Source organism: Megalops cyprinoides, chromosome 23, assembly GCF_013368585.1.
Source record: "Megalops cyprinoides isolate fMegCyp1 chromosome 23, fMegCyp1.pri, whole genome shotgun sequence".
In the NCBI taxonomy this organism is placed as follows: domain Eukaryota; kingdom Metazoa; phylum Chordata; class Actinopteri; order Elopiformes; family Megalopidae; genus Megalops; species Megalops cyprinoides.
In genome coordinates, this window is record NC_050605.1 from 23348450 (window position 1) to 23374661 (window position 26212).

Below are 26212 nucleotides of genomic sequence, written 5' to 3' on the forward strand. Positions count from 1 at the left end.
ACACACACACACACACACATATACACACACTCACACACACACACACACACATATACACACACTCACACACACACACACACACGCACACACACACACACAGTATCAGCATTACCACACACATGCACATAGTTGAATAGTGCCTATTCCATTATTTAAACTGTCTATCAAATTTACATGATCAGAAGCAGCAGCTTGTTTAAACCCTGCTCAAAAATGTAAAAAGAAGTAAAAAAAATAACCCCTGCTAACTGCCTTGTATCTTAAAGAATGTTCACTCAAAAACAGATTAAGAGGGGGCTGGCAGGCTGGTAACGGCTAATGTTTTCCAGCTTTCCTGGAGCTGCTTTGCATTTTGTAAGCAGCGGTGACACCCACAGCCATGTGAAACTGCAGCATTCTCCGCACGGCTCCTGTTTGTGTTTATAAAACTGCGGCATTTTACAGTCTCCCATCCACAGGGTGAGCCATCTTCATCACCTGTCTGCTCGTATTCACCTGTCTGCTGTTCTCCCTGCCCCTCCTGCCTCTCCCAGCTGTGTCCTGGCCTCAGGTGATGCTGTACGCTTTTCAGATGAACACAAAATAGCTGCAATCTCATTGGTAGATAAAAGAAGGTTTCGAATTTCATGCTAGTCATTTAGTAAGCTTATTGGACGTCCTTGGTTACACCTACACAAGAAGTGAGGCATACATGCTAACATGTAAAAACCTACGTTTTGCGCCTTCTTAATTAAGGAAAAACATTACAAGTGCAGCTATATCCAGCAGAGCAGTGAGCGGGGTGCAAAGCGTATCTGAGTACATAGAATATCAGGCTGTGATTGCATCTGTTTTTCAGGAGAGATTGATTAAATGATTAAAGCTGGGAGCTGAAGATGAAGAGACCTGTTACCTCCCGCTGTGTGTGTTTGTGTGTGTACAGTAAATTGTGTGTGTCTGAGCGTGTGTGTGGGTTTATGTGAGTTTGTACGTCTTTGTATGTCTGTGGTTGTCTGTGGGTGCGTGGGTATGTGTATCTACATCTAAACGTGTGCGTGTGTGTGCACGCACGTGCATGTGTGTGTGTGTGCGTGTGTGTTCGCGTCTGTGCTTGTGTGTGTGTGAGTGTGTGCGTGTGTGTGTGCGTGCGCATGTGTGTGTGTGTGTGCACGCACGTGCATGTGTGTGCGTGTGTGTGTGTGTGTCTGTATGTTTTCCTTAGACTGAGGAACATCAGTTCTTTCACACACCTTTATAATGGTGCATCTTACCTGTGCCTGGTGGCACTGGCCTGTTTAACCCTTTCCCTGTTCATCAAAGCACCGCAGTCACCTGCGAATGGCACCTTGCAGCACAGCGCCAGTCAAACATGCAGCATTACAGAACAGCTGCTTTTTCACAGCTCTTTCCCAGCCTTTTCTTTAAGGTCTTTGTAATGCTAATGTTGCAGTTCCTGGTCTGTATCTTTCAAGCGCGTTACGAGCTCTGCAACCCGCTGCAGTCAGTTATTAATAGCAAATTCGAGATACAGCCTTTAAAGCATAGCACTGTGGTGTGTATCTGTTCTTAACACACTCTCACTAACACACTATGCACACTACACACATTTCTACTAACGCAAAGCAGTGTTATGAAATGGAATCAGTCATCAGATAAGTGGTTTAATACAATCCAATCCAATGTTGCTGTAGTAGTGTTTGCTTCAGTAACTACACCTTTATTGGAGAAAATACCTGCCCTACATCTCTGAATTTTAAACAGGAGTTGAGCAGCTCTGAAACAGAGGTGTGTGTCAGAGACTCTTCATCTGTCCTCTTGAGACTTCCAGCCACGGTTCTATATTAACGGCCGAAACCCCCCCTCAGCACCCCCCACCCTCCCAGGGGACCTTCCGCAGCTGCGTTCCGCTGCAGTCCGGGTCTCCATCCCCGCTGCAGGAGTAACGCTGCACCTCATGCATCCCGCCAGAGCGGCAGCATCCTCACAGTACCGGCGTGCGAAAATCAGTGCTAACGAACCCCCCCCCCCCCCCCCCCCCCCCCCCACACACACACACACACACACACACAGGCACACGCACACACGCACACACACACGTACACACACACATGGCCTCACACTCGATTTCAGCCTCCGAGTCAGCGGAGCACTACAGAGACCTCACTGGAGTTTTACTAAGCAGGATGAAACACGTTTTTCACAGAGGGGGAGAGAGAGAGATGGGGGGTGGGGCCAGGTCGGTTTGATATCCCTGAACATGTTTGCCACGGTGGCCTCCTGCTTTATGCTGTGCCGGCTGTTCTCTGCAGAACCTGTCATTTCACCTGTAAAAGGAGGTGAAAGTGCTGTTCAGCCACTGTAATCTGCATCACACATACAGAGCTTTTGACAGCTGTAGAACATTGATTGAAATTTCTATTTGCACATCACTTAACCCATCCAGTTGTCATTGTATGACTGACGACAATGATTCCCTTGAATGTTTTTAATAATCTTTGCGACAGTTCTTTTGTAAAAGCTTCTAAAAATAGCATTCTTTTCTGAACTTTTGAACGCCTTTGTAATATACTTAAAGCTACTGTTGTAAATTAATGTCTTACTTATACATATTTAGTTTTTTCTGAAACCAGTTCTGAAGGTTTCATTTTTCTGAATGCATGTGACTCGCATGGTCTGTATTAGTTGAGTAAATGTTACAAATGTACATGAATTTGTTGTCAGCCCTGCTAGGAATGCATTAGCATTCTTTGAAAGGGTTTGGACCTATTCAAGTGCTAATGAGGACATTCATGTTCCTTAACATGAACGAATACCGAGTAAATCAGAAGGCAAGCATAACAGAGGGGCATCTGAGCAGTGCTAAGCATTCTGTGTAACGGGGGAGTCCTTCTGTGCTCACTAAAAAGCAGAATAGCGGCGGGACATCTCGGTTTAATGTGACAGAATGATTGTTTTATTCATTTTTTTATTTGTCGTCTTTTAAATGAACTCTGCATATCAGAAGAGGTGTGTGCTGCATCATCAGTGTGTTGGGAGAAATGACGAGGCCGTGTTTGGTGCTTTGGCAGAGAGAAGGAGGCACTGGGGTTCCTGTTGGTGACGCTGCTGGTTCTTTGTTTCACGCCTATGTGGTGCAGTTAGAGTTACCTGTGCAGTATGGTTTGAATCACCTGTGCAGTATGGTTTGACTCACCTGTGCAGTGTAATTTCAGTCACCTGTGCAGTGCAAGTTCTCCTTACACAGAGGATGCAGCCAGTTTTTCTCACAGACAGGATACAGCAGGTTCTCCTTACACAGAGGATGCAGCCAGTTTTTCTTACAGACAGGATACAGCAGGTTTTCTGCTTTGCACAGCTGGAAAGACAGAACCGAACAGGAGGAGCAGGGATTGACTTAGTGCCAGACACCCAAGGTTAGGATGTCAGTCTGTCTCCGTACCTCAAAAGGAAAAGGAATACAATGTGTTAGGAAATCGTCACCAGCAGAATATCTTCATGGTCAGAGGAGTACCATTTTTCATCTGAATTGCTTTCCGTTTGAGTTCCCACTGGCTTTTTATGGGTGTTGTCATCTCTCAGATAGAGTTCATTATGTGGAGCAGCGGCTCTGAGCCAAAGAGGCGGAGGGGTAAATTGAGTCTCTTCACTTTATTTAACATGGCTCGTCAGGTAAAATATTCCGACAGGAGCCTACAGGGGTATCTATAGGAGGAGCACATCTGCAGTTATATATAATATATTGGCCAGTGCAATTCTCATATAGTACTCCCAGTTACACAGTGAAGTAAGCAGGAAGCTAGCCTTTAACAGTCAGTACTACTCAGCCAGATCGGTGATGTCCTCAGGCTTTCTTCAGGCACCTGAGCCCTGATCTCATTTGCATACATATGATATGGATTTTCAAGTCACCTGTATTGGTTAAATGGAAACCAAAACAAGTAAAGGTGTTTGATTGGATGTTTAAAGTGCTTAAACATGAGCCCCTTATGGGCCGTTGACAGGGGATATGCTTGGCACATTGGGCTACAGTCTTCTCCCTGCGGGTCATTTTCCGATTGTTTTGGACTCGTTTCAAGAAAACGTAAAATTAATTTACGCTCAGATGCGCATGTTAAATGATAATCGTGAGGTAAACTGCTGATAATTTAAAGAGAAGAGCCGCAGCTTCCTTCAAGTGAGTGTGCCATCGGTGAGAAGCCTCTGCGGTCTTGCATTATGAATATGCTTTATTGTTTCGGGCTCTTCAGGGCGATGATTCAGGTAAGGATTCCTCTTGAGAGAGGCCGTAAAAGAAGTGCTTTAATTTCCCTCACTCCTCGCTGGAAAGGCGAGGTTACTCAGGTCTCGGTGCACGGGCAGGTCTGGGGGGGTGGTGCGGGGGGGTTGATTTACTGGCGCTGAGACAGACAGAGTCAGCAGTGTGTGTGTTATACCATTGCAGGCCTGGCTCCATGGCAGTGGTCTGGTTTGTGATGGACTCACCTGAACTTTCGCACAGCTCCACCGAGCAGTACAGCTCGTGGCTGAAAAACTGGCGGTTTTTGCCCCCTCGGTGTGCCAGCTGCCCCCGTTTAAGGGGGGCTTAAACAGGGGAACCTGCCCTGTGTATTTGTGGGTTACTAGTGCAAAAGAGGAAGCAAACATTGAAGACATGGGCAGCTGGTTGCCCACAAAAACACCCACAGAGGACCATCAATCCTGTCCACTGAGCCCAGCAAGCCCAGATGCCCAAACCACATTTATTCACTAATCTCACCTTTCTCTCACCTGGCAGGTCAGCTGAGAGCTTGTTTCAATTTGAAAGTAACGACGGGGAAGCAAGTCAGGCAGGGGGGTTGTGTGGGCAGCTTCATCAGCTGTAGGAGGGGTGACCAGGTGGCCACACTGGGAGAATCTCAGGGGTGCCCCCTACTGGAAGACCAACGCCACTGTCAGCACTAACCTGCTCCTCACAGGAAGTCTCCCATCCAGTTGCTTCGCTAACCGAGGCAAACCTGCGCTTCGCCTGAGCGCTGCTGCAATAACGGCGTAATATTCGTTTATGTTCACCACTGGGACTAATAACAAAAGCAAAAATCTGGCTCTGCGACCGCTGACCCATATGATGTGCAGTAAATGCACCTTTTGTGTCTGTTATGTTTTTTTAGGCTTTGATCCTCATCCTTAAAATATATGTGAGAAGCATGTTATCCAATGAGAAGTATCAGCTAGAGGTTTCTCTTAACAACGCACAGCCACCCCCGGTGTGTGTTCTGGACAAACCGAGACATGTGACACCGGGTGGGTTTGTCCCTGATACATTCGCTACCCCTAATGAGCTGTTCCTGGTCTGCAGTCCCTGCGAATCTCTGTAGAACTGAACCCAGATCAGGTCTGCAGATAGCAATTACTCTTCCCTCGCGCCTCCGTGGGTGTCTGCTGTGAAGTTCGCGTGGGCTTTCCGCCTCTTATGCCCAAAAGAATTTAATTGGAATGTCATGAACTATCAGCTCGGAGGGTCCAGACGTGCGGCTTTGAATAATTAGTGGCCACATGCACTGTAGCAGAAGCGACAACTACAGAAAGAGACAAAGGGGGAGACACGCGAAGGAGAGGACAGAATCATCCAGCTTTCAGCAGCAGACATTTCTCTCACTCTGATCAGTTCGGCTGAAATCAGCGTCTGCGAGGTTTGCTACAAGCCTTTCTCCATTTTGATAATTTCACAAAATGGTCAGTGTTGAGATCTTGCGGTTTACAAGCTATTCCACCATACATTTGCACAAATAATGGGCTCTGGACTCTACCTCAAGTGTGAGCCGAGCCAAGCATCTCGACTCTCTCAGTTGATCAGTTATTAATTGCACTTTAAGATCACAGTCAGTGTTTGGTGTTGATTTTTTTTTTTATCTCATTAAGTAACCATGACAACTCTCAAAGCAGAAAAACAGTGAGATGATGATCATGGTCAGCAGTTAATGTCTCCGTGCCGAGGATCATGCAGGTTGTGTATCAGAGGTGATGACATGGGCTTCCCTGTGAGTGACCAGCAGACAGCAGAGTCAGCCTGGCCGTGTGTGGGGTAGCTGGCTTGGCTCTCCTGCTCTCAGCCGGTGATGGGGTCTTCTTGGTGTTGACCGTCACACCTTCAAGTTAATAGCAATGTGTTTCCACTGCATGGAGCTACCTGGCCAACTCACCACTGGGAGGTCCTCAGGGGAATAGAACCTTCACTGTCCCAGACAAGAGCAGAATGGCTGAAGAGACACTGTTTGTGATGTCATAGTCAGTGAAGTGTGTCCACTGTCCAAGGCTTAAAACAGTGCTTCACTCTGCCCCCGGCTCCATAAGCTTTTGACTTGGGTATGTGCTGGCTGTGTATACTGTGCATGCATTATCTGGTGTGCATACATTGAAACCCACAAGCTTCATTGGGGCTTAATGTAGTCTGTTTGCTGCTGCTGGTCTGATCCCTTGCATCCTTATGGAGCAATTTCAGATCTGAGAACCTGCCAAACGTTAGCAAAACCTCCCATTTAGAATTTTGTCTTCGCTCGGCCCTGGCATTTTTCGAATAATAGACTCCCTGGGAATCGAATAAAATATGCATGGAAATACGCGTTAATTCGTCTGCTTCCCCGATGTGATTTTGGCAAATTCTTGTGGTCATGTCTCACGCTGGAAACATGAAACATTCATCACAATGCATCTGAAGTCTGTCAGATTAAGTATCTAAAATATTGATTTTTTGGTGCTTCTACAAATCTGCCATTGATCTTTTAAATGCTTGGCAAAAAGGGAATAAAGAAAATGGGTGTTTCTCGCTCAGTGTAAGAGTCCATTAGGGATTTTTTTTCATGTAAACAGGGGAAGCTAGCTGTGGCTGAGACTGAGAGCGTGTTTCTCTCTCCTCATTTACCATTCCTTCCTGCAGTAAGGCGGAGTGACCACCCTGTAAAAGGACCTGCTGGGTCGATCTGCGACTGTCTTGGCAAAGGACTGTACTCGTCTCTGGTTTGTCAGATTTAGAGGTGATGTGAAATGCATCACTGTAATTAAATGCCAGTCAGGGAGAACTGTGAGTGTGCAGAATTGCTCATTTAACACATACACACTCACACACACACGCATACACAATGAAGAGGAAGCAGTGATATCTGGGTGCTGACTTGTTGCAGCAGAAAAGCAGTGATTATCCGGGGTTGTAAATATTCTGGGTTAAATACTGATCAGCATCCCACTGCTGTGGGGGCCGGCTAGCCTGTTATGCCTGCCGCATGCTGCTGTCAGTTTCCACGGCAACGGAGCCCCTTTGGTCTCTATGGTAACGCTTGGAGAGCACTCAGCATCACAAGAGTGGGGGAAAAAAAGAAACGGTACCAAGGAATGCCATAACTTTATCCCTAATGGGACGGAACCACCGGGACTATTACCTGCAGGATTAAAGGTGACGTGCTCGGTGGTTTCAGGGCTCAGTGTCTGCACCGTACAGAAGGACGGGCTGTCTGTCTGTCTGTCTGTCTGTCCGCTCAGAGCTGCTGCTGCAGCGTTGCTTATCGGCTGCTGGTGCTCTTCTCTGTCTCACTGGAAAGCGGGGTACAGTGGTAATTGAATGAGTTTTTTTTGTTTTTGATAGATTGAGCAGTGATTGTCAGGGCTCAGCTTGCTGTGTGGGGATCAGAATAATGCCAGAGAAAGCCCCTTAGACTGAGTGCTAAAGCTTCTCAAAGCTCCCAGCACACCGTGGCCCCGGGTTCCAGGCAGCCCCCTGGCTCTCACTGCGGGAGAATCAGAACTGGGCTTTCCTGGAAGATTTAGGCTCTCAGTTCTCCTCTTCAAGTGAATCAATGAATCCATATCCATCTTTATTAGGAGCAGGCAGCGGGGCTTGCTGTGAGCAGGAGCAACGATGGTGTGCGTGCGTGTGTGTGTGTGTATGTGAGCGTGTGTGTGTGTGTGTGTGTGCGTGTGTCTATGCGTGTGTGTGTGTGTCTGTGTGTGTGTGTGAGCGTGTGTGTGTGCGTGCGTGCGTGCGTGCGTGTGTGAGCGTGTGTGTGTGCGTGCGTGCGTGCGTGTGTGTGTGTGTCTATGCGTGTGTGTGTCTGTGTGTGTGTGTGAGCGTGTGTGTGTGCGTGCGTGTGTGTGAGCGTGTGTGTGTGCGTGTGTGTGTGTCTATGCGTGTGTGTGTGTGTGTGTGTGTGTGTGTGTGTGTGTGTGTGTGTGTAGTGGCTGTCCTCCTCTCACACAGCGGCGTGCGTCTGCAGGCGTGATGTAATGAAAACAGAGGGCTCGTCTGCATGCAGAGCGTTTGTCTGCGGTGATGGATCTGTCGTCCCGCTTCGGAGATCTGAGGATGAAGTCACCCGTGACGCCTCATGTTTAGTCTGCGAGTGGGTGGTGTTACCACCATGTTTTAAAATACACCCCTCCCTTCCCTCCCCCTGACCGGCCGACTCCATTATCATGTTATTAGAATGCAGAACTCTCTGAGGCGGCACAGACAGAGGTGGAGGAGGTGCGGGCGCTCTGATTGGCTGATCGAGACAGCCCCCAGTGTGTGACACACACAGCGTCTCCGCAGCGCAGTGGCACTGAGCTAGGCACCTGTGCAGAACCTGCGCTGCCGCTCTACCTGCGCTGCCGCTCTACCTGCGCTGCCGCTCTACCTGCGCTGCCGCTCTATCTGCGCTGCCGCTCTACCTGTGCTGCCACTCTACCTGGCTACAGCTCTACCTGACTGCCACTCTACCTGGCTACAGCTCTACCTGCGCTGCCGCTCTACCTGACTGCCACTCTACCTGGCTACAGCTCTACCTGACTGCTTCTCTACCTGTCTGCAGCTGTACCTGACTGCCACTCTACCTGACTGCCACTCTACCTGGCTACAGCTCTACCTGACTGCTTCTCTACCTGTCTGCAGCTGTACCTGACTGCCACTCTACCTGACTGCCACTCTACCTGCGCTGCCGCTCTATCTGTACTGCCACTCTACCTGACTGCCGCTCTACCTGCGCTGCCGCTCTATCTGCGCTGCCGCTCTACCTGCGCTGCCGCTCTACCTGACTGCCACTCTACCTGACTGCCACTCTACCTGGCTACAGCTCTACCTGTCTGCAGCTCTACCTGACTGCAGCTCTACTTGGCTGCCACTCTACCTGTGCTGCCACTCTACCTGTCTGCATCTCTACCTGACTGCCGCTCTACCTGCGCTGCCGCTCTACCTGACTGCCACTCTACCTGCGCTGCCGCTCTACCTGACTGCCACTCTACCTGGCTACAGCTCTACCTGACTGCCACTCTACCTGGCTACAGCTCTACCTGACTGCCACTCTACCTGACTGCCACTCTACCTGGCTACAGCTCTACCTGACTGCCACTCTACCTGGCTACAGCTCTACCTGCGCTGCCGCTCTACCTGACTGCCACTCTACCTGGCTACAGCTCTACCTGACTGCTTCTCTACCTGTCTGCAGCTGTACCTGACTGCCACTCTACCTGACTGCCACTCTACCTGGCTACAGCTCTACCTGACTGCTTCTCTACCTGTCTGCAGCTGTACCTGACTGCCACTCTACCTGACTGCCACTCTACCTGCGCTGCCGCTCTATCTGTACTGCCACTCTACCTGACTGCCGCTCTACCTGCGCTGCCGCTCTATCTGCGCTGCCGCTCTACCTGCGCTGCCGCTCTACCTGACTGCCACTCTACCTGACTGCCACTCTACCTGGCTACAGCTCTACCTGTCTGCAGCTCTACCTGACTGCAGCTCTACTTGGCTGCCACTCTACCTGTGCTGCCACTCTACCTGTCTGCATCTCTACCTGACTGCCGCTCTACCTGCGCTGCCGCTCTACCTGACTGCCACTCTACCTGCGCTGCCGCTCTACCTGACTGCCACTCTACCTGGCTACAGCTCTACCTGACTGCCACTCTACCTGGCTACAGCTCTACCTGACTGCCACTCTACCTGGCTACAGCTCTACCTGACTGCTTCTCTACCTGTCTGCAGCTCTACCTGGCCTGGCACATTTACAGCTGCAGTGGAGCAATAGTTCATCAGCTTCCAAATGTCATTCAAAAGTCATTGATCCATTTATTTCCTTTTTTATTTAGATATTTAACTTCTTGTAAAGCAGGACCAAAAATTGTTGTTCAAAGTAGCTTAATTGTTGTTTATGATTTTACAGTATAGGAGGGTCAAAGCGTTAAGTGAACCGAAGTGTTTTACCAGCTCAAAGTTTGAGAGCTGTTTTTAAATGTCCTCCTTCATGGCAGTTCATGTGTGAGAAAGTATGAGCTGCTGCACGATGAGCTGGAAGTTGAGGTCACCTGTTCGGGTGGCTGTAGTACAGTTTGTTCAAGGACAGGGCCTCGGTGAAGGCTGAGAGGGAAAGAGGTGACTGAGCCTCTGAAAGGCCTGGTGGGATTGCTGTCCTGCAGCAGCTCGATCTGCGGTTACAACCCGAGCGAGACATCTCCCTGAATGGCCTCTGCGGGAGAAAGGGCCTGCTAATCCCGTTACCGTGGCATCCAGTGAATGTCAAAGATGGGTAAGGTCTCGGGGAGAGGGGCGCCTGTGCCCGCATGTCATAGCTTTAATCTCATTGTCCCTGCCGACTGATTCTGGACCCATCGGGCCTAACCAAATTACCGACTGCGTCTCACATCAGCAGTGTCCATTCAGAATGCAGGCCCTGCTCTTCCTCCTCTCCTTCCTCCTGATTCTTCATCATCTCTCCCTTTTTTCTGAGGCCGAGGCTCCCAAACGGAGGAGAGGCAGAAGGGTGTTGGTGTTTCAGCTCTCGCTCGGTGTTTGGGAGGGTGTTGGTGTTTCAGCTCTCGCTCGGTGTTTGGGAGGGTGTTGGTGTTTCAGCTCTCGCTCGGTGTTTGGGAGGGTGTTGGTGTTTCAGCTCTCGCTCGGTGTTTGGGAGGGTGTTGGCGTTTCAGGTCTCGCTCGGTGTTTGGGAGGGTGTTGGCGTTTCAGGTCTCCGTCGGCGTTTGGGAGGGTGTTGGCGTTTCAGCTCTCGCTCGGTGTTTGGGAGGGTGTTGGCGTTTCAGGTCTCCCTCGGTGTTTGGGAGGGTGTTGGCGTTTCAGCTCTCGCTCGGTGTTTGGGAGGGTGTTGGCGTTTCAGGTCTCCCTCGGTGTTTGGGAGGGTGTTGGCGTTTCAGGTCTCCCTCGGTGTTTGGGAGGGTGTTGGCGTTTCAGGTCCCGCTCGGTGTTTGGTGTTTGGGAGGGTGTTGGCGTTTCAGGTCCTGCTCGGTGTTTGGGAGGGTGTTGGCGTTTCAGGTCTCCCTCGGTGTTTGGGAGGGTGTTGGCGTTTCAGCTCTCGCTCGGTGTTTGGGAGGGTGTTGGCGTTTCAGGTCTCCCTCGGTGTTTGGGAGGGTGTTGGCGTTTCAGGTCCCGCTCGGTGTTTGGTGTTTGGGAGGGTGTTGGCGTTTCAGGTCCTGCTCGGTGTTTGGCAGGGGGGTGGTTCTGAGCTCCGGGGTGACCCGGGTTTAAGCGGCAGCCTCTCTGGCTCCGGCTGAGTGACAGTAAGACGCGCCCAGCGTGGAGGCCGTGCGGCGCAGAGCCGTCTGAGCAGAATGACACATCAGAGCTGTGACAGGTGCGATTCTCCGCCCGGTCCCACAGACAGAGTGCTAAGAGGATGATGGCTGTGTCCTCCTCCCTGGGACCTTACCACTTCCTCTCTGAGGTGGGGGTGGGAAAGGGGGGGAGCCATCATAACCACGCCGTTACACATCACCAAAATATTGATTAACATCCAGGAAGCTGTTAAGGTTTCATCTCTTAATGAGAGTGGCACTGGAGGGGGTGTGAATTTACGGCAGCTGTTGGGCGCGGTGCCCCCTGCAGCTCCAGCATGTCAGCGAGGCTGCCCGTCAGGCAGATTCAGAGCAGGGGTGCCTGGTGTGTGCGCCGGGGCAGAGAGAACCTCACCATCACCTCTGCTGTCAGGCTGAAGGGAGCAGACACATCATTCATCACCGCCACACGCTCTCAGCTCACTACCCTCTAGTGGCCACAGTGAGAAGATGAGTGTGTGTGCGTGTGTGTGTGTGTCTGTGTATGTGTGCGTGGGTTTGCATGTGTGTGTCTGTGTATGTGTGCATAATTGTGCATGCATGTCTGCCTGTGTGTTTATGCATATGTGTGTGTCTGAGAGAGAGTGTGCATGTGTGCACGCTCTCATGCATGTGTGCATTTCTGTTTGTATGTGTGTTCTGTTTGTATGTATTTTGTCTGAGTGTTATTGAGTGTGTGTGTGTGTGTGTGTATGTATGTGAATGTGTGCAGCTTTGTGTGTGTGTGTGTGTGTGCTTGTGTGTGTGTGTGTGTGTGTGTGTGTGTGTGTGTGTGTGTGTGTGTGTGTGAGTGCATGTGTGTGTGTCTGTGTGTGCAGGTTTGTGTGCGTGCGTGTGTGTATGCATGCATGTGTGTGTGCGTGTATGTATGCATGCATGTGTGTGTGCGTGTATGTATGCATGCATGCGTGTGTGTGTGTGTGTGTGTGTGTGTGTCTGTGTGTGTGTGTGTGTGTGTGTATGTGTGTGAGTGCATGTGTGTGTGTCTGTGTGTGCAGCTTTGTGTGTGTGTGTGTGTGTGTGTGCTTGTGTGTGTGTGTGTGTGTGTGTGTGTATGTGTGTGAGTGCATGTGTGTGTGTCTGTGTGTGCAGCTTTGTGTGTGTGTGTGTGTGTGCAGCTTTGTGTGCGTGCGTGTGTGTATGCATGTGTGTGTGTGTGTATGTATGCATGCATGTGTGTGTGCGTGTATGTATGCATGCATGTGTGTGTGTGTGTGTGTGTGTGTGTGTGTGTGTGTGTGTGCAGCTTTGTGTGCGTGCGTGTGTGTATGCATGCATGTGTGTGTGCGTGTATGTATGCATGCGTGTGTGTGTGCGTGTATGTATGCATGCGTGTGTGTGTGTGTGTGTGTGTGTGTGTGTGTGCAGGAGCCTGTGTGTGCCTCCAGGCTGTCACTGTGCAGTGGACCTGTGGCGTGACAGATGATTGTCACCCCTTTGTTGTGACCCCCCCCCTCTGGAAAGTGCGTTCAGAGCCCTGTGTTTGATCAGCTCTCTGTGGGGAAACTCACACTGCCTCTCCGGCAGCCCACAGGCCTGCAGAGCTCATGATTAATGAGGGCAGGACTGACCCACTCTCTGCTCCCCTACACAACTCAATACAAGGCTTCACCTGAGGATCGCTCCTACAAGCCGCCGGGCATGTCCACCTTCAGCCTCAACAACAGCTCACCCTTCTCTCCCAGTGTACCTGCACAACACAACAAAATCGTTCAACAATTCAAAGGACTGAATTTAGAGTAATTTTCAATGGTTTATGAATTAAAGATGTTTATGGTCAGGCTCTTATTCTGATCTGTGTAAAATGTCCTTGGTTTGCCCTTGGGTCACAACCTGAAAAGGATGCCTGAATGAAGACTTTTAAAACACATCAGGAAATTCAAAAAAAAAGAAAACAGGAGTGGCTGTGTATGCAGGCACTGTTTTTGTGTCTTCCTTTGCTGCGATGTTTCTTCAGACCTCAGTGAACATGCACCTGACTCTCCGGCTCCAGCACGTTCCCCCAGCCGATCCGAGTCGCATCTCAGCGTTTTTGCTGCGTGTTCTCGGCCCCGCCCATCATGTCCCCCCGTCTCACAAATTGCAGTGCAATTACAGTAATGGCCGTACTGCAAAGGAGGTGATTTGCACCTGCTATTAGCCACAGAGCCCGTCTGCTCCAGGGTGCTGGTACCTTAATGGACGCACGGAGCCGGTTAGGTCATCTGATGGCACCAACACAGAGATCATCCTGGGGAGTGAGAGGGGGGCGGCTTGTCCTTTTTGTTACAAATTGGGAATCAAAATGTGCCAGATAAAGAAGGCAAGGTGTCATCTGCTGTACAGGCGTCTGGGTTTAGGGTTGGAGTTATAGGTTAGGGTTACTTTGGAATTTGGGGTACAGTACAGTTGGGGTTACTGTAGAGTTAGGGTTACTGTATTCTCACTGTCTTATTCTATAGGCAAGGAGGTTCAAGAAGAATCTTGCCACTTCCAGGCTCACAGGGCTAAATGTGATCGTAACTCAGACCTGTCCTTCCTGCGTTTTCTTTACTTTGCTGTGGGGTTTGTGTTTCTGCACTCGATGAACTGTGATTTAGCTCGTCAGTATTCCGCACGGCGCTCGCTACCACAGCATCGTCTGATTGGCTGACTCACGCTCAGCCCCGGACCGCGGTGCTCTGTACATACCGCTGTTTTTCTGACTTTTACTAGACGTGCTGTTCTGCCCTTTTTTTGCGAGCCGCTCTGGATGAGAGCACCTGCTAAGTGACAGGATGTAATGTAAAGTAATGATGATGTAGTGTGATACAGAACCTATCGGTGAATCAGATACCGCTCTCCCCCTCCCGGCTGTGTCAGTCTCCTCTCCTCCCGGCCTTTAACGGCCCTCTGGCCCCCGAGGCCTTCGGCCGGTGCTGTTTGTGTTCGAGTGAGCGTGTGAATCAGGAGGGTGTCTGCTGCGTCCCTGAGGTTAACCTGCTGTGGAGCGGGTCACTGAGGAGGCAGGACTGACCGGCAGCTCTTAAACCCAGCCCTGATCCCCCTCCCGTCAGGGGGACGGGGGACTGAGGAGCGTTCAGCCCCTCAGCAGGGCATTGGCGTGGCTGCCGGCGTGGGCCACAGCGAAGGGAAACTGACACACGTATTCTTTTCCAAGAAGCGGTGCCCCGCAGCTCAGATTGACCTTTTTAAGTGTGTTATTGTTTGCAATTATGGTCTTCTGTGGCTAGCGTAATAAGCCGGCCTGGGGCCATCTTCATAGCAAGCATATCTCTCTCTCTCTCCATTTCCCTCTCTCTCTCTCTCTCTCTCTCTCTCACTCTCTCGCTCCCTCTTTCTATCTCTCTTTCTTTCTCTCTCTCCATCACCGTGACAGTCTCTGTGTCTCGGGTGACCGACGGCTGGTGGAGACTGAGTGATTCTGCTCTTGAGTGATGACAAGGCAAGCCATGAAAATCCATCGTCTCTGATGTGAGTGTGAATCCTACACAAGCAGGCCAGACAGAAACATTATCGTTTCTCACGGCTTTGTATCAAAATGAATACTTCACACCATCGCAGAGGAAGACGTGATTATTGAGCGTATCCATTAGAAAGTCAAGGATCTAATTGCACCCATGTTTTTCAAGTCGTGGTTAACATGCACACGGTCCCTCAGCCTCTGAAACGGGGAGTCTGAAATGAGATGTAAATTGAGTTGGTGGATCGTGTTATGTGAGGTAACGGCAGAAGGAGGGAGTCCCGGCGGATGAACGCCCCAGAGCTCGGTGGGATTGGGGTACGTGGGCGGAGCTCCCTCTGAGAGGGGCTGCATTGCAGGGACTGAGGGCACCGGATGATTGACGGCGTGTTTACACACACTGGCTGAAGGAAAACTGAGCACGGCGCTGCCCGCCTCTGGAGATACAGACTGAGCTTCCGAGGGAGAGGGCTAGCATTCTACACACTCACGCACTCACGCACATTCATACATGCTCACACACACACACACTTACACACATTCATACATGCTCACACACACACACACACACTTACACACATTCATACATGCTCACACACACACACACACACTTACACACATTCATACATGCTCACACACACACATCCACACATTCATACATGCTCACACACACACACACTTACACACATTCATACATGCTCACACACACACTTACACACATTCACTCACAAACACACATACGCACACTTATATATGCACACACGTGCACTTGCATACATTAAAAATACATGCACATGCCTATACACTCACATACTCTCATGTAATAAATATATACTCAAACACGCGCGCACACAGGAAGACACTCTCAGAGACGCTGCACAGCTGAACTTAATGCTGAGTTACAGGTCAGAGACTCACACTCACATTAATGTGTCATTGTCTTCTCAGGAATGGCTGGTGTTGTTATTCTGTGGCTACAGGCTGTTACTGTATGGAATGCTTTTAGCTCGGTACGCTGAGAGCGGCATGCGTCTGCTGAATGCTCTGTTAGCCTTGTATTTCTCTCGCAGGAGATGAGCTGGTTTTAATGTTTCCCTTGTTCTGTAGCCAAGGCCTCCATTCAGCCTGCCCTGGTGCTTTATTGACTGGAGTTGATCATTTCTGAACACCAGCAGGAAGCAGACACGTCCGTGCCAGTCTTTGGGGTCCTTACCTGTTTCTCTGAGGGGGCTGGGGGTGTTGTGGGGGTGGGGTGTATGCAGCACTGATGTTTGATTTATGTTTATGTTGGAGTTTGCCTCAGCAATATGCTCTTCATCCGTTCCGCCAGGGTCTCTCTAACCAAGTACACGAGGAACGCAGCTCAGACCAACAAGCCGTTTATTGTGATGTATGAAATGTGTGATTTTAATAATTCCGCCCCATTTCACACAGCTCTCATTTTTTTTTTTTTTTAAATCTGTGCCAAAAAATGTATTGAGAAAGCAGGCGAGGCCCTGCGTGGGGAGTTTACCTTTGCGAGGTGTCCCTGAATACCCCGCGCTTCTGTGGGGTCTGACGCGGTGTGCGAGACCGTGGTGTGCGAGACCGTGGTGGAGACGTAGCAGATGTGGCAGTGATAGAAACCACCGGAGAGATCTGGCAGTGCACAGATGTCTGAGTCTGAGCCAATTATCTCACACAGAGGGAGGTCAACAGCGCCCCCCTCTGGACCCCGCTAATGACGGGCTACACGACCGCGCATGGTAGACCGTACTCGTGACTGACCACGCTCATCATAGACCGTACTCCTGTCTGACCGCACTCGTTTCAAATCACTCTCATCTCTAGCTCTGCTCTCTGATCAGAATGTGCAAGACCACTCTCATCTAGGACCACTCTGATCTTAGATAATATGACCGCTCTTGTCTTAGATAGTTTGACCGCTCTCATCTTAGAAAATATGACCGCTCTCGTCTTCTCGCAGACCACGCTCTTTTTGGACAGCACTTGTATTAGGGCTCCTCATGTTTTTAAGGATAGATAAGCCCTGGATTCATAACATAAAAGGCTTCGAAAGACATGATTGAAAAATGATTGGATTGCTGTTATACACTGAAGCCAAAGAATAGTTGAGGATGGCTGAAAATAACATGCAGTACGAACATGTAGTGCTGACCACCTATCCGGAGGTTTGCTGCTACGAAAAGATAGCAGAAGATGCATGGTTTGCTGTTATTTTTATTAATATATATATTTTTAGATTTCACACACACTACATATGCATGTTACTGTATGCTACATCAGCTGTCACTCAGACGCTGTCCTGGTGTAGTCTCAGGTGTACTCTGTCAGTCTCTCTCTCTCTTTCCTTTTCTCGTTCTCTCTCCTACTCCCCATGTAGTAAACCTCGGCCTGTTTAGTGTAGAGCGCAGCCAATCGTGTTGAAGACACGGTTGAGGTCAAGTAATTGCGCTGTTCACAGCAGCTTCTCATGTGCCACGCTCGCTGCTGCTGTGATTGGTCTCCTGTGTGTTTGATTTTGGATCTGTGCTGTGGTGGGCTGGCTGTTTATCAACCAAGAAACAGACATAGATATGAGATGGCGATTATCTGCTGCGTGGGCAACATACCAGATTGAGTAAACCACATTCCATTGTTCTGCGATACCAGTGCGAAAGAGTTTCTGTGTGTGTGTGTGTGTGTGTGTGTGCGCGTGTGTGTGTGTGTGCATGTGCGCGCGTGTGTGCGTGTGTGTGTGCGCATGTGCGCGCGTGTGTGCGTGTGTGTGTGTGCGCGCGTGTGTGTGTGTGTGTGTATGTGTCTGTGTGTGTGGCAGCGGTGGGGTGCGATTACTCTGAGCTCAGACCTGACAAAGAGCTGATGTTTGAATTGTATGAAGTAAAGAAGCACTTCAGGAAATGAACCCCAAAGAGATATGAAAAGAAAAGGGTTTTTTATGTAAATCAATCAAATATTTTATGGATATAATGTTTGATCAGAGTGTGTGCTTAGAATCTCACAGATTTATACAACTGATGCATCCCTGTTAAACAAAAGGGTTTAAATGTAAATTGATTCAGAGTTCTGTTGAAGAATTTTAATCTTTGAAATGTGAATATGAAATGAAATTGTCCCCTTCTCATGCATCATATTCCAAGAAAACGTAGCTCCTCCTTGAGCTCTGACAGACTTTTGGGTGACAAAAGCTTCTAAAACGCAGTAGTAGCTGCTTGTTTCTGGCTACACACTTTGCCAGGCTGCTGCGTACCGCCGCTGTCACGCAGCAACTCCGCGAATCTCTTGGCTTTGGTCTCCTCCAAGTGGTTCATCTCAGAATGACGAACGATTTTATCTCTTTTATCTCCTTTTCCTCAAAAAGCAGCCTTAAAAGGCGTCCCGCCGCGGAGCCGCTCTCGCAGCGAGCGCGTCGCGGCGAGCCTGTCGCAGCGCGCGGCCCCGGGACAGACCCGCTCTGATAAATGGGCTCGTGGTGTGAGCGCGGCTCGCGGAGGGCCGGGGGGAGGAATCCGCCGAATGTGGAGAAGGGGATAACAGAGCGGGAGGATGTGTGAAAATGGACCTGCTCGGGCCATTAGGAGAAGAGGCTCCTCCACGGCGCAGGCTGCCTAATCCCGGCCTCCGCCAGGCGCCGAGCAGCCAAACAGCGCCTTTTATGGACTCCCTGAGCCCGGCTCTGTCCACGAGGCCCTGCAGAGCGGCAGAGATAAGGCATCCGTGACTGTGGCAAAACCCCAGACTGCAGCACCCCTTACGAGGGGCCTGGAGCGCTGTCCTCCATGGACACTGCCCCAAATTAACGCCCACAGCCGTACCACTTACTGTATCCACATAGCACATACACACAGCGACCTACAGCTGTGTTACAGTCCTGCAGGGGTTAAACCAAACGTGTCAGGATATCTGAAACCTTGGACGTTTGGGTTCCTCTGTCCGCATGATTCCTGTCTCAAGAAGTGCTAAATAATGGCAATCATAACCCTTCATTAATATTCATAACCCTTCCTCATGACTAATTAAAAGCTGAACACTCTTATGGAATGCTACATTGATGCATTGTATGCTCCATGACCCTTGATATCAGTGGCATTAAGTGGCTTGAGTGTTGAAGATCAGAAATGCCCATAATTAGTCTTCTGGGTGGAATAAATAGTTATTAATGTTATTAGTAGATGGTTGTAGTGCTTGGGAAGTCACCGAGTACATCCACATGATGCATAATTTTTCACTGCCTGAAAAAGTCAAACAGCCAAGTTGTGAGAGTTCTCTTTTTCTGGTTCATGTCTCAGTCCCATTTATGACATTACATTGTTTTCTGATGTGTTTTCTCTACCTCTGACCACAGTTTAAGACACAAGCTCCACCCCATATAAAATAATTTCCCCTGATTATTGCACAGTCATGTCTTTTTCCCTTTTTGTGAGCACAGAAAGCTGTGAGAGTCATTGAAGTGTTACCAAACACAGACCTGAGCGCTGAGTGTTGTCCCAGCCTCCCTGATGCTTGCAGAACCACTCATTACCGCTGTGTGTGTAATTGCGATTAGCATGCTGGCCAGCGTTTCTTTGAGATCTGATTTCCTCAGGTATGGAGTTTGCACCGTGGGCTCTTCCTTGATCAGTGAAAAAAACACAGAGAAATGTGGTGTGATGCCTTTTCATCCACTGACATGAAAGGCCAGGCCAGGCCTGGTGTGGGCCAGGGCTGTAGAATGTTTTTTTTTTTTTGAGGAGAGTTTTGGTTTGGGCCACGATCCTGAAGGCTGCAGTGAAGGGTTTCCCGGTTCTGATTGTAGGAACCTGCTGTGTTTGCTGGTTTTTGTTCCAGTGGAGCCCTTAATTAATTAGGTTTGATTTAGCTGTTAACATAGTGCTGATCTAGATCTGAAATCTCCCAACAGTTATCTGTTAGGAGTCTTTTGTGAATGAAATTAATTGATGGAAGTGTGGTTATACCTGCAATCAGAACAGATAAGTAAATGTATTTCTTGAACGGATTTCTGTTCATTTCAAACCTTGAAATAAATAGGCAACACAGGTTAGTATTCAATCTGAGATAAATTAGTTGCCCACTTTTTTAGGCAAAGAGAAATTAACTGTCAAACACAGACCTTATTTCTACTTTTTCATCAGCAGAAACACAGATCTCAATGCCAAAGACTTAATCAATAGTCAATTAACAGCTTAATGAAGCCAAATTAATTAAGGTCACCGAGAGAACAAAACTCACAGCAAAGGAAAAACAGTGTTACCCAGAGGTGGCTGGCTCAGCTCCCTGCTGCGGCGCTGCTGTTGTACCCAGGAGCTACGTGCTCACCCACATTGCGTCAGTAAATGTCCAGGTGTATAAACGTGTAACATCTCAGAATTTAAGCTATGTAACTGGCTGTGTGTGTCTCCGACACAAATGGAGAATACAGTGTAAGCCCCACTGTCCTCTTCTGTCTATCCTTGCTGCTTGATTAAATCAGGTGTGCTCAGCTAATCAAAAGTGCCACTGATGAGTTCAGTCAGGTAGGTAGAGCAAGGATAGACAGAAGATATGCAGGACAGTGGGCCTCCAGGAGTAGGATTGAGAAACACTGATGTAATGTATCTGAACGAGTGAAGGAAATTATTTTTTTTTAGTTCTGATATTAATTCCTGGGTTACGCTTGGCTGTACCTGTGTCTGTAAGGTACTGTTGTTGCTGGGTTGAGCTGTACTTCAGTATTGTGTTTTAAAGTATAGCTGCTGCACTTTCACCTGAGTTACCCGCTAAACCAGGAGGATAGAGGCCCCAAGGAGACTTTGACCTTCTACCAAATACAAGCATTGCATTTCACAATGCAAACACATTCTTTTCATTCATGTTGGTGAGGGCTAAACCCGCCAAAAAGGAGAAAAAAAACCGCAACACTTTGGTATGATAGTGAGTCAGCGTTAAGGACAGGCGTTTGATTGAATCCAGGGGTGGTTCCGGGAAAGGTCAGGGTGGTATGAGCTCACAGATCGGTGGGATTTCTCAAAAACGTCAGGAGAAAAAAACAGACGAGGAAAAATGAAGTGTGGTGTTACAGCGCTTTGGCTGATTAGCTCTCGGGCGCGTCCTGGAAGTGTGCTGGAGGCGGGCGTGCAGAAATATCAGGCCGCTGTGAAGCAGCACAGAGCAGAAAGACCACAGCTGAAGTCATTTACTGTAAGCGTCCACGTCTGGCACCGTGTCTGTGGTCTGGCAGCCAGTGGCGTGAGGGAGGAGATCGCCCTAGAGCCGAGTCCACGCATGCATACACACACACACACGCACTCCGCTGGTGACACCATTGACTGGCTGCCTCAGTGAAAGGGCCCTGTATGAACCAGAGATCTCTTTACTTACCACTTCACTCTCGCATTTTGGACATGCCTGATATTCCTCATTTTTCAAAGCTAATACTTGAACAACACAGAGAAGAGCAGCTCTGAAAATCTCAGGACGGAAGATTTGTGGTGTGTTTGGGCCAGGGCTGCTGAATCATTGTGTTGACCGTGACACCATTGAGTTTCTGCGTCAGTGAGAGGCCCTCTCCTGACCCAGACGCCCCGTCTGAGCAAGCAAAGTCAAGTACTCTGCCACCCATCTGTACCCGGTACAGCCACTTCACTCCCCAAGCCTGGCCTTTCTAATATCTAATAACTCTCTCATATGTGAAGACCTAGGGCATCCAAGGCCCGGATGACCTCTGTAGATATGACGGCCCCTTTGCAGAAAGATCAGCCTCCCTCTGTCCGTCTGACCGCTGACTTACTGAGATGCCGGGCACCAGTGTGATGCCAGCTCCCGGTTTTTCTCCCGACTGGCGGTCCGACAGAGACCGGACGGGAAGTGAGGTCGCGACTCTGTTAGCGGGGATATTTGTAGTCCTTTTTTCACTTGACAAATTCCCATGGCTTAAACCCAAGAGTGGGTGTGTTCCTGTCAGCCGTGTAGGGGGGTTTTATTATTAGAAGGGAAGAGGGTCCTGTGAGTAAAACCCACACATATTTAACCCTCGTGTGACTAATACATGTCTGCACTTGACCATTCACTTGTTTGCTTACATGCAGTGTATTACTTGATTGTGTACTCTGTGTCTATATTATATATATATATATATACATATATATATATACATATATATATAAAATATATATATATGTGTATATATATATATATATATATACACACCTATATTTAGAGAGAGGCTCTGAGTCTGTGCTTTTGGTTTTCCCAGACTGCTGGCTAGTGGCTCAGGAGAGCAGATCTGGCAGAGCTCCCTGTCCCAGTCCTGTGTCCTGGTCCCTGGGAATGGCTGTCTCTGGGGGGAGGGGGGGAGGGGCCGCAGCTGGACTCTGGGTCTCTGAGGTGACCCTTTCGGGGGTGTGACATGGACACGCCCCTCCCCTAGCCTCTGGAGCTCACACGAGGAAGCCATGGCCGGTTCAGGACAGTTCCCATGGCCCTCCCTGGTCGGGGGTCACCTTGGAACGTGGCAGCAGAATGTTGAGATACAGGCAGGGAATTCTGGGAGAAAATTCCAGCGAGAGAGGTCTGATCCGTCACACGGGCGGAGAGGTCTGATCTGTCACACAGGCGGAGAGTTCTGTAGAAAGCACCCCGCCGTGTCGGAAGGCAGAAGACCAGGTTCCCGAGATAAATATGATATTAACAAGATAAAAAAAAAATCACCTAAAAATATGCAGCAATTCCTTAAAAAAAAACCTAAGCTGTGAATGCAAATCAGCAAAGATAACTGCAGTGAAGAGATGAATCTGGGCATGTCATTATGTTAGTGTTTGTGGTGTAAAGCAAGCAGAAGTGGTACCGGGGGTGTAATTTTAGAACGGGAGGCGGTGGTGGAGCGCGAGAGGGGTGAAGCGTCTCCTCAGACAGTGTAATGTAGGACAGGGTGTGCAGGAACAGGCAGCAGTGGGGGGGGGGGGGGGGGATGGCGGGGAACGTATGGTCCACAGGCCCTCAGAAAGCAGGGAAGCGGCCAGGTCTACTGTGGGATATGTGGGTTATGTGGAACTGCCCCATAGAGCTCAATTTCTCTCCTTGTTGGCTAATACGGGCAGCAATGTAGTGTAGTGGTAAAGGGCAGGGCTTGTAACCAAAAGGTTCGATTCCCCGTTGGGACACTGATGTTTCACCCTTGGGCGAGGTGCTTAACCCACAATTGCCTCAGTAAAATGTCTTAATGGATAAAATCGTATCCTGTGGGTGCTATCGTATCCGAAGTTGCTCTGGATAAGCGCGTCTGCTAAATGACAGCAATGTAAATAACAGGACTCCTCTCTCTCGGTGTCTCTCTCTCGGTGTCTCTCTCTCTGTGTCTCTCTCGGTGTCTCTCTCTCGGTGTCTCTCTCTCGGTGTCTCTCTCTCTCTCAGTGTCTCTCTCTCGGTGTCTCTCTCTCTGTGTCTCTCTCTCTCGGTGTCTCTCTCTCGGTGTCTCTCTCTCTCGGTGTCTCTCTCTTGGTGTCTGTGGGAAGGCAGCAGCTGTCCCCTGGGCACTCTGAGCTGCCTGTGTTTGTGCCAGCCCAGGAATGCCGGTCATGCTTAGCGGCTGCGGTTTAGAGTTCCTGTGCATTTGTGCGCTTTTATAATGATTGATTCGTCAGTGGAATGTGCGGTCCGTGCATCATCATTTCTTGTTACAAGACAGGAAGCACTGATGCACCCTGTCAGCTGTTCTGTTTTATTGGCTGCCCGTTATGAAATGTTCACGGCCTGTGGGTCTCTATCTGGGAGCAGGCTCTACAAAATCCACAATAAGCAGTCATTCTCTGTGGGCTTATTTTGTCAAAGGACGCATTATGTGAAGGAAAACTCTGTGTGTTTATATGCGATTGCAATATGTATTGCACAATCCCCCATTCATTTTCTCTACCTCTGCTGAAGTTTCCCACAATGCTTTTCTTCCCTCTGTTCGGAGTGTAGTGCAGTGTATTCCGTTACCGCCCTCATGGGGGCGCGCTGTGTGTTTTTGTCCTGAGCTGTTGGGTTAATATCGGGGAGTTTTGGTTATCTAAGGGGGGGAAGTGTATCTGTAGCGGTTAGCATCTGGACACATGACCAGAGGGGTGCAGGTTCAGTTCCCAGGTGGAGCATGGCAAGGTATGTCAACTGCAGTAGTCAACATCCTGCTGCAGGAATGAAAAAAATATGTCTGTAAGTAAGATGATGTTTTTCTGAGATGCCGCAGCTAGAGGCATGTGCAAATAAATGAATAATAAGGAAAATGTTTTTTTCCCGCGGGAGACTTGCTGTGCTCCTAGTGTCAGTGTGTGTCCTACATCTGCATCAGCACTGGGCTGAACCAGACCGGCCCACTCACTGTTAACATCAGACAGCTGGTGAGGCAGGACGGGTGAGCCCCTCTGCGGGAAGATGCCCTCGTGCCCAGGTGTGAGTTCCAGGGGGCAGGGGGACGGGGCATGAGAAATGCTCTGGAGAGTCCTGTCACTGCGGTGATCCCACAGAGGACTCAGCCATGCCTGTCAGGGGTTCGTTTGAAGCTCTGTTTGAAGCACAGAGCCGTTTTTACGCCGATGCCGGTTTAAGTATTCAGGATGAGTTTGCGGGTTCACATCCACGCCGCTGTGTGTCATGTATGCTTTTAGAGGATGCATGTATGATACGAAATCTCTGCAAGGTGATTCGCTGAGGGGGCAAGGGCAAACGCAAATCTAATTGTTAATGATTTTCTCTGTCGCGTGGGGGTTAACCGTTAGTCGCGCAGGTCCGCACATGTGCAGACATCCTCCCACGCGTGCGTGCGTGATTATCGCAGTGTTGCGTGTTCCTGTGGCGGTCAGAGACACGCCGTCTCTGCGGAATGCTGCGGACACACTTCCCTCTCTCCCTGCTCTGGGGCCAGCAGGAAACCGTAGGTCGTCCTGGAGCCGCTGAAGCCGCTGAAACCGCTGAAGCCGCTGTTGCTGTAATCAGAGGTTATGTCTGTTGTTCCGCAGTCTTCCTCTGCTTAAATCACTGTGTTTAGAGCTTTTCAGTCTGAGGAGGGAACCTTCGTCTCTGCAGCCTCTGTCTGTGTGGTCAGCCTCGGTGGCATGAAAAATCACTTATTACAGAGTAGCGTCTACCCGGCACCACAAAAAAGCCGCAGCAAGTGCTGGTGATTACGGTGATAACCCTATAGAGGCAGGTGTGGGAATACAAAGAGCCCGTCTGAGACAGGGGTCAGTTTCACAATCCCCACCTACAGGCCTGAGAGTAGGGGGAGGGAGAGGGTAGGGGAAAGAGAGAGGGAGGGAGAGGGAGGGGGGAGGCACTCTCTCTTCCTGCTCTGAATGGGAAAAGCTCTGGTCTGGATGGCGGCGGAGGGCTCTTATCTTTGATGGTGCTTAATTGAGAGTAATTGGATTATGGAGGTTCCTCACGGGCCCCCACTGCAGGCAGAACTCCTGGGCTGCGTGAGGAGATGATGATGATCAGGAGGGCCTGTGTAGCCTGAGAGCAAGAGCGTTTCCCTCCTGCAGGCAGTACCAGCCAATCACTGGGCACTCCTCACGGTCCCTCCTTTTATTCCCGCCACTCCGGCTCCTCATAGATGTTTGCATTGTCGCGTATGAAGCTTTTTTGTGGTACTTGCTGGTCTCTGACTGAAGTAAAAACAGTGTTTGTTTTGAATTTTGAATCAATCCAATAAATGCAAAATATTCTAGCATATATTGCTCAGCAATCTGGTGTAGCAGCAAAGAGCAGGGAGCATAACCAAAAGGTTATTTATTTTTTTTATCACGATATCGCCAAATTAGATATATTGTTACATCCCTAGTATTGACATGTGTATAACTGATCCAGTGAGGTCACAGGAATGAGACCCTAATTCCCCTCTCTCTCTTTCTCCCTCTCTCTCTCTCTCTGTCTCTCCTCTAGGAACGGGTGGAGTACCTGTTCCTCATCATTTTCACAGTGGAAGCGTTTCTGAAGGTAATAGCCTACGGACTGCTCTTCCACCCCAACGCATACCTGCGCAATGGATGGAACTTGCTGGATTTCATTATAGTGGTAGTAGGGTGAGTATCACCTCTCCATCTCCCTGATGCTTTCTGAGGGATGCATCAGCTGAACCTCAGACACTCAACCTCTCACACTGTCCCACTCAGGACAGGATGAACACACACTCTGTTTGGCTTTGGGACATGCGCTGTGGAGATGTTTAATGCTATATTTAGAGGAGGGATGTGTGTGGGGAAATTGAGTCAT

At 49.5% G+C, this 26212-nt stretch overlaps 1 protein-coding gene across 8 annotated transcripts in view; it reads left to right on the top strand.

The window, feature by feature from the left end:
* Nucleotides 1-26212, top strand: part of cacna1c (calcium channel, voltage-dependent, L type, alpha 1C subunit) — a 217832-nt gene that overhangs the window by 123358 nt on the left and 68262 nt on the right. For all 8 annotated transcript variants that reach the window (XM_036517575.1, XM_036517567.1, XM_036517570.1 and 5 more), the window contains exon 4: nucleotides 25883-26022. In XM_036517575.1, coding sequence (XP_036373468.1) covers nucleotides 25883-26022 — 140 coding nt within the window. The remainder of the gene's footprint in view (nucleotides 1-25882; nucleotides 26023-26212) is intronic.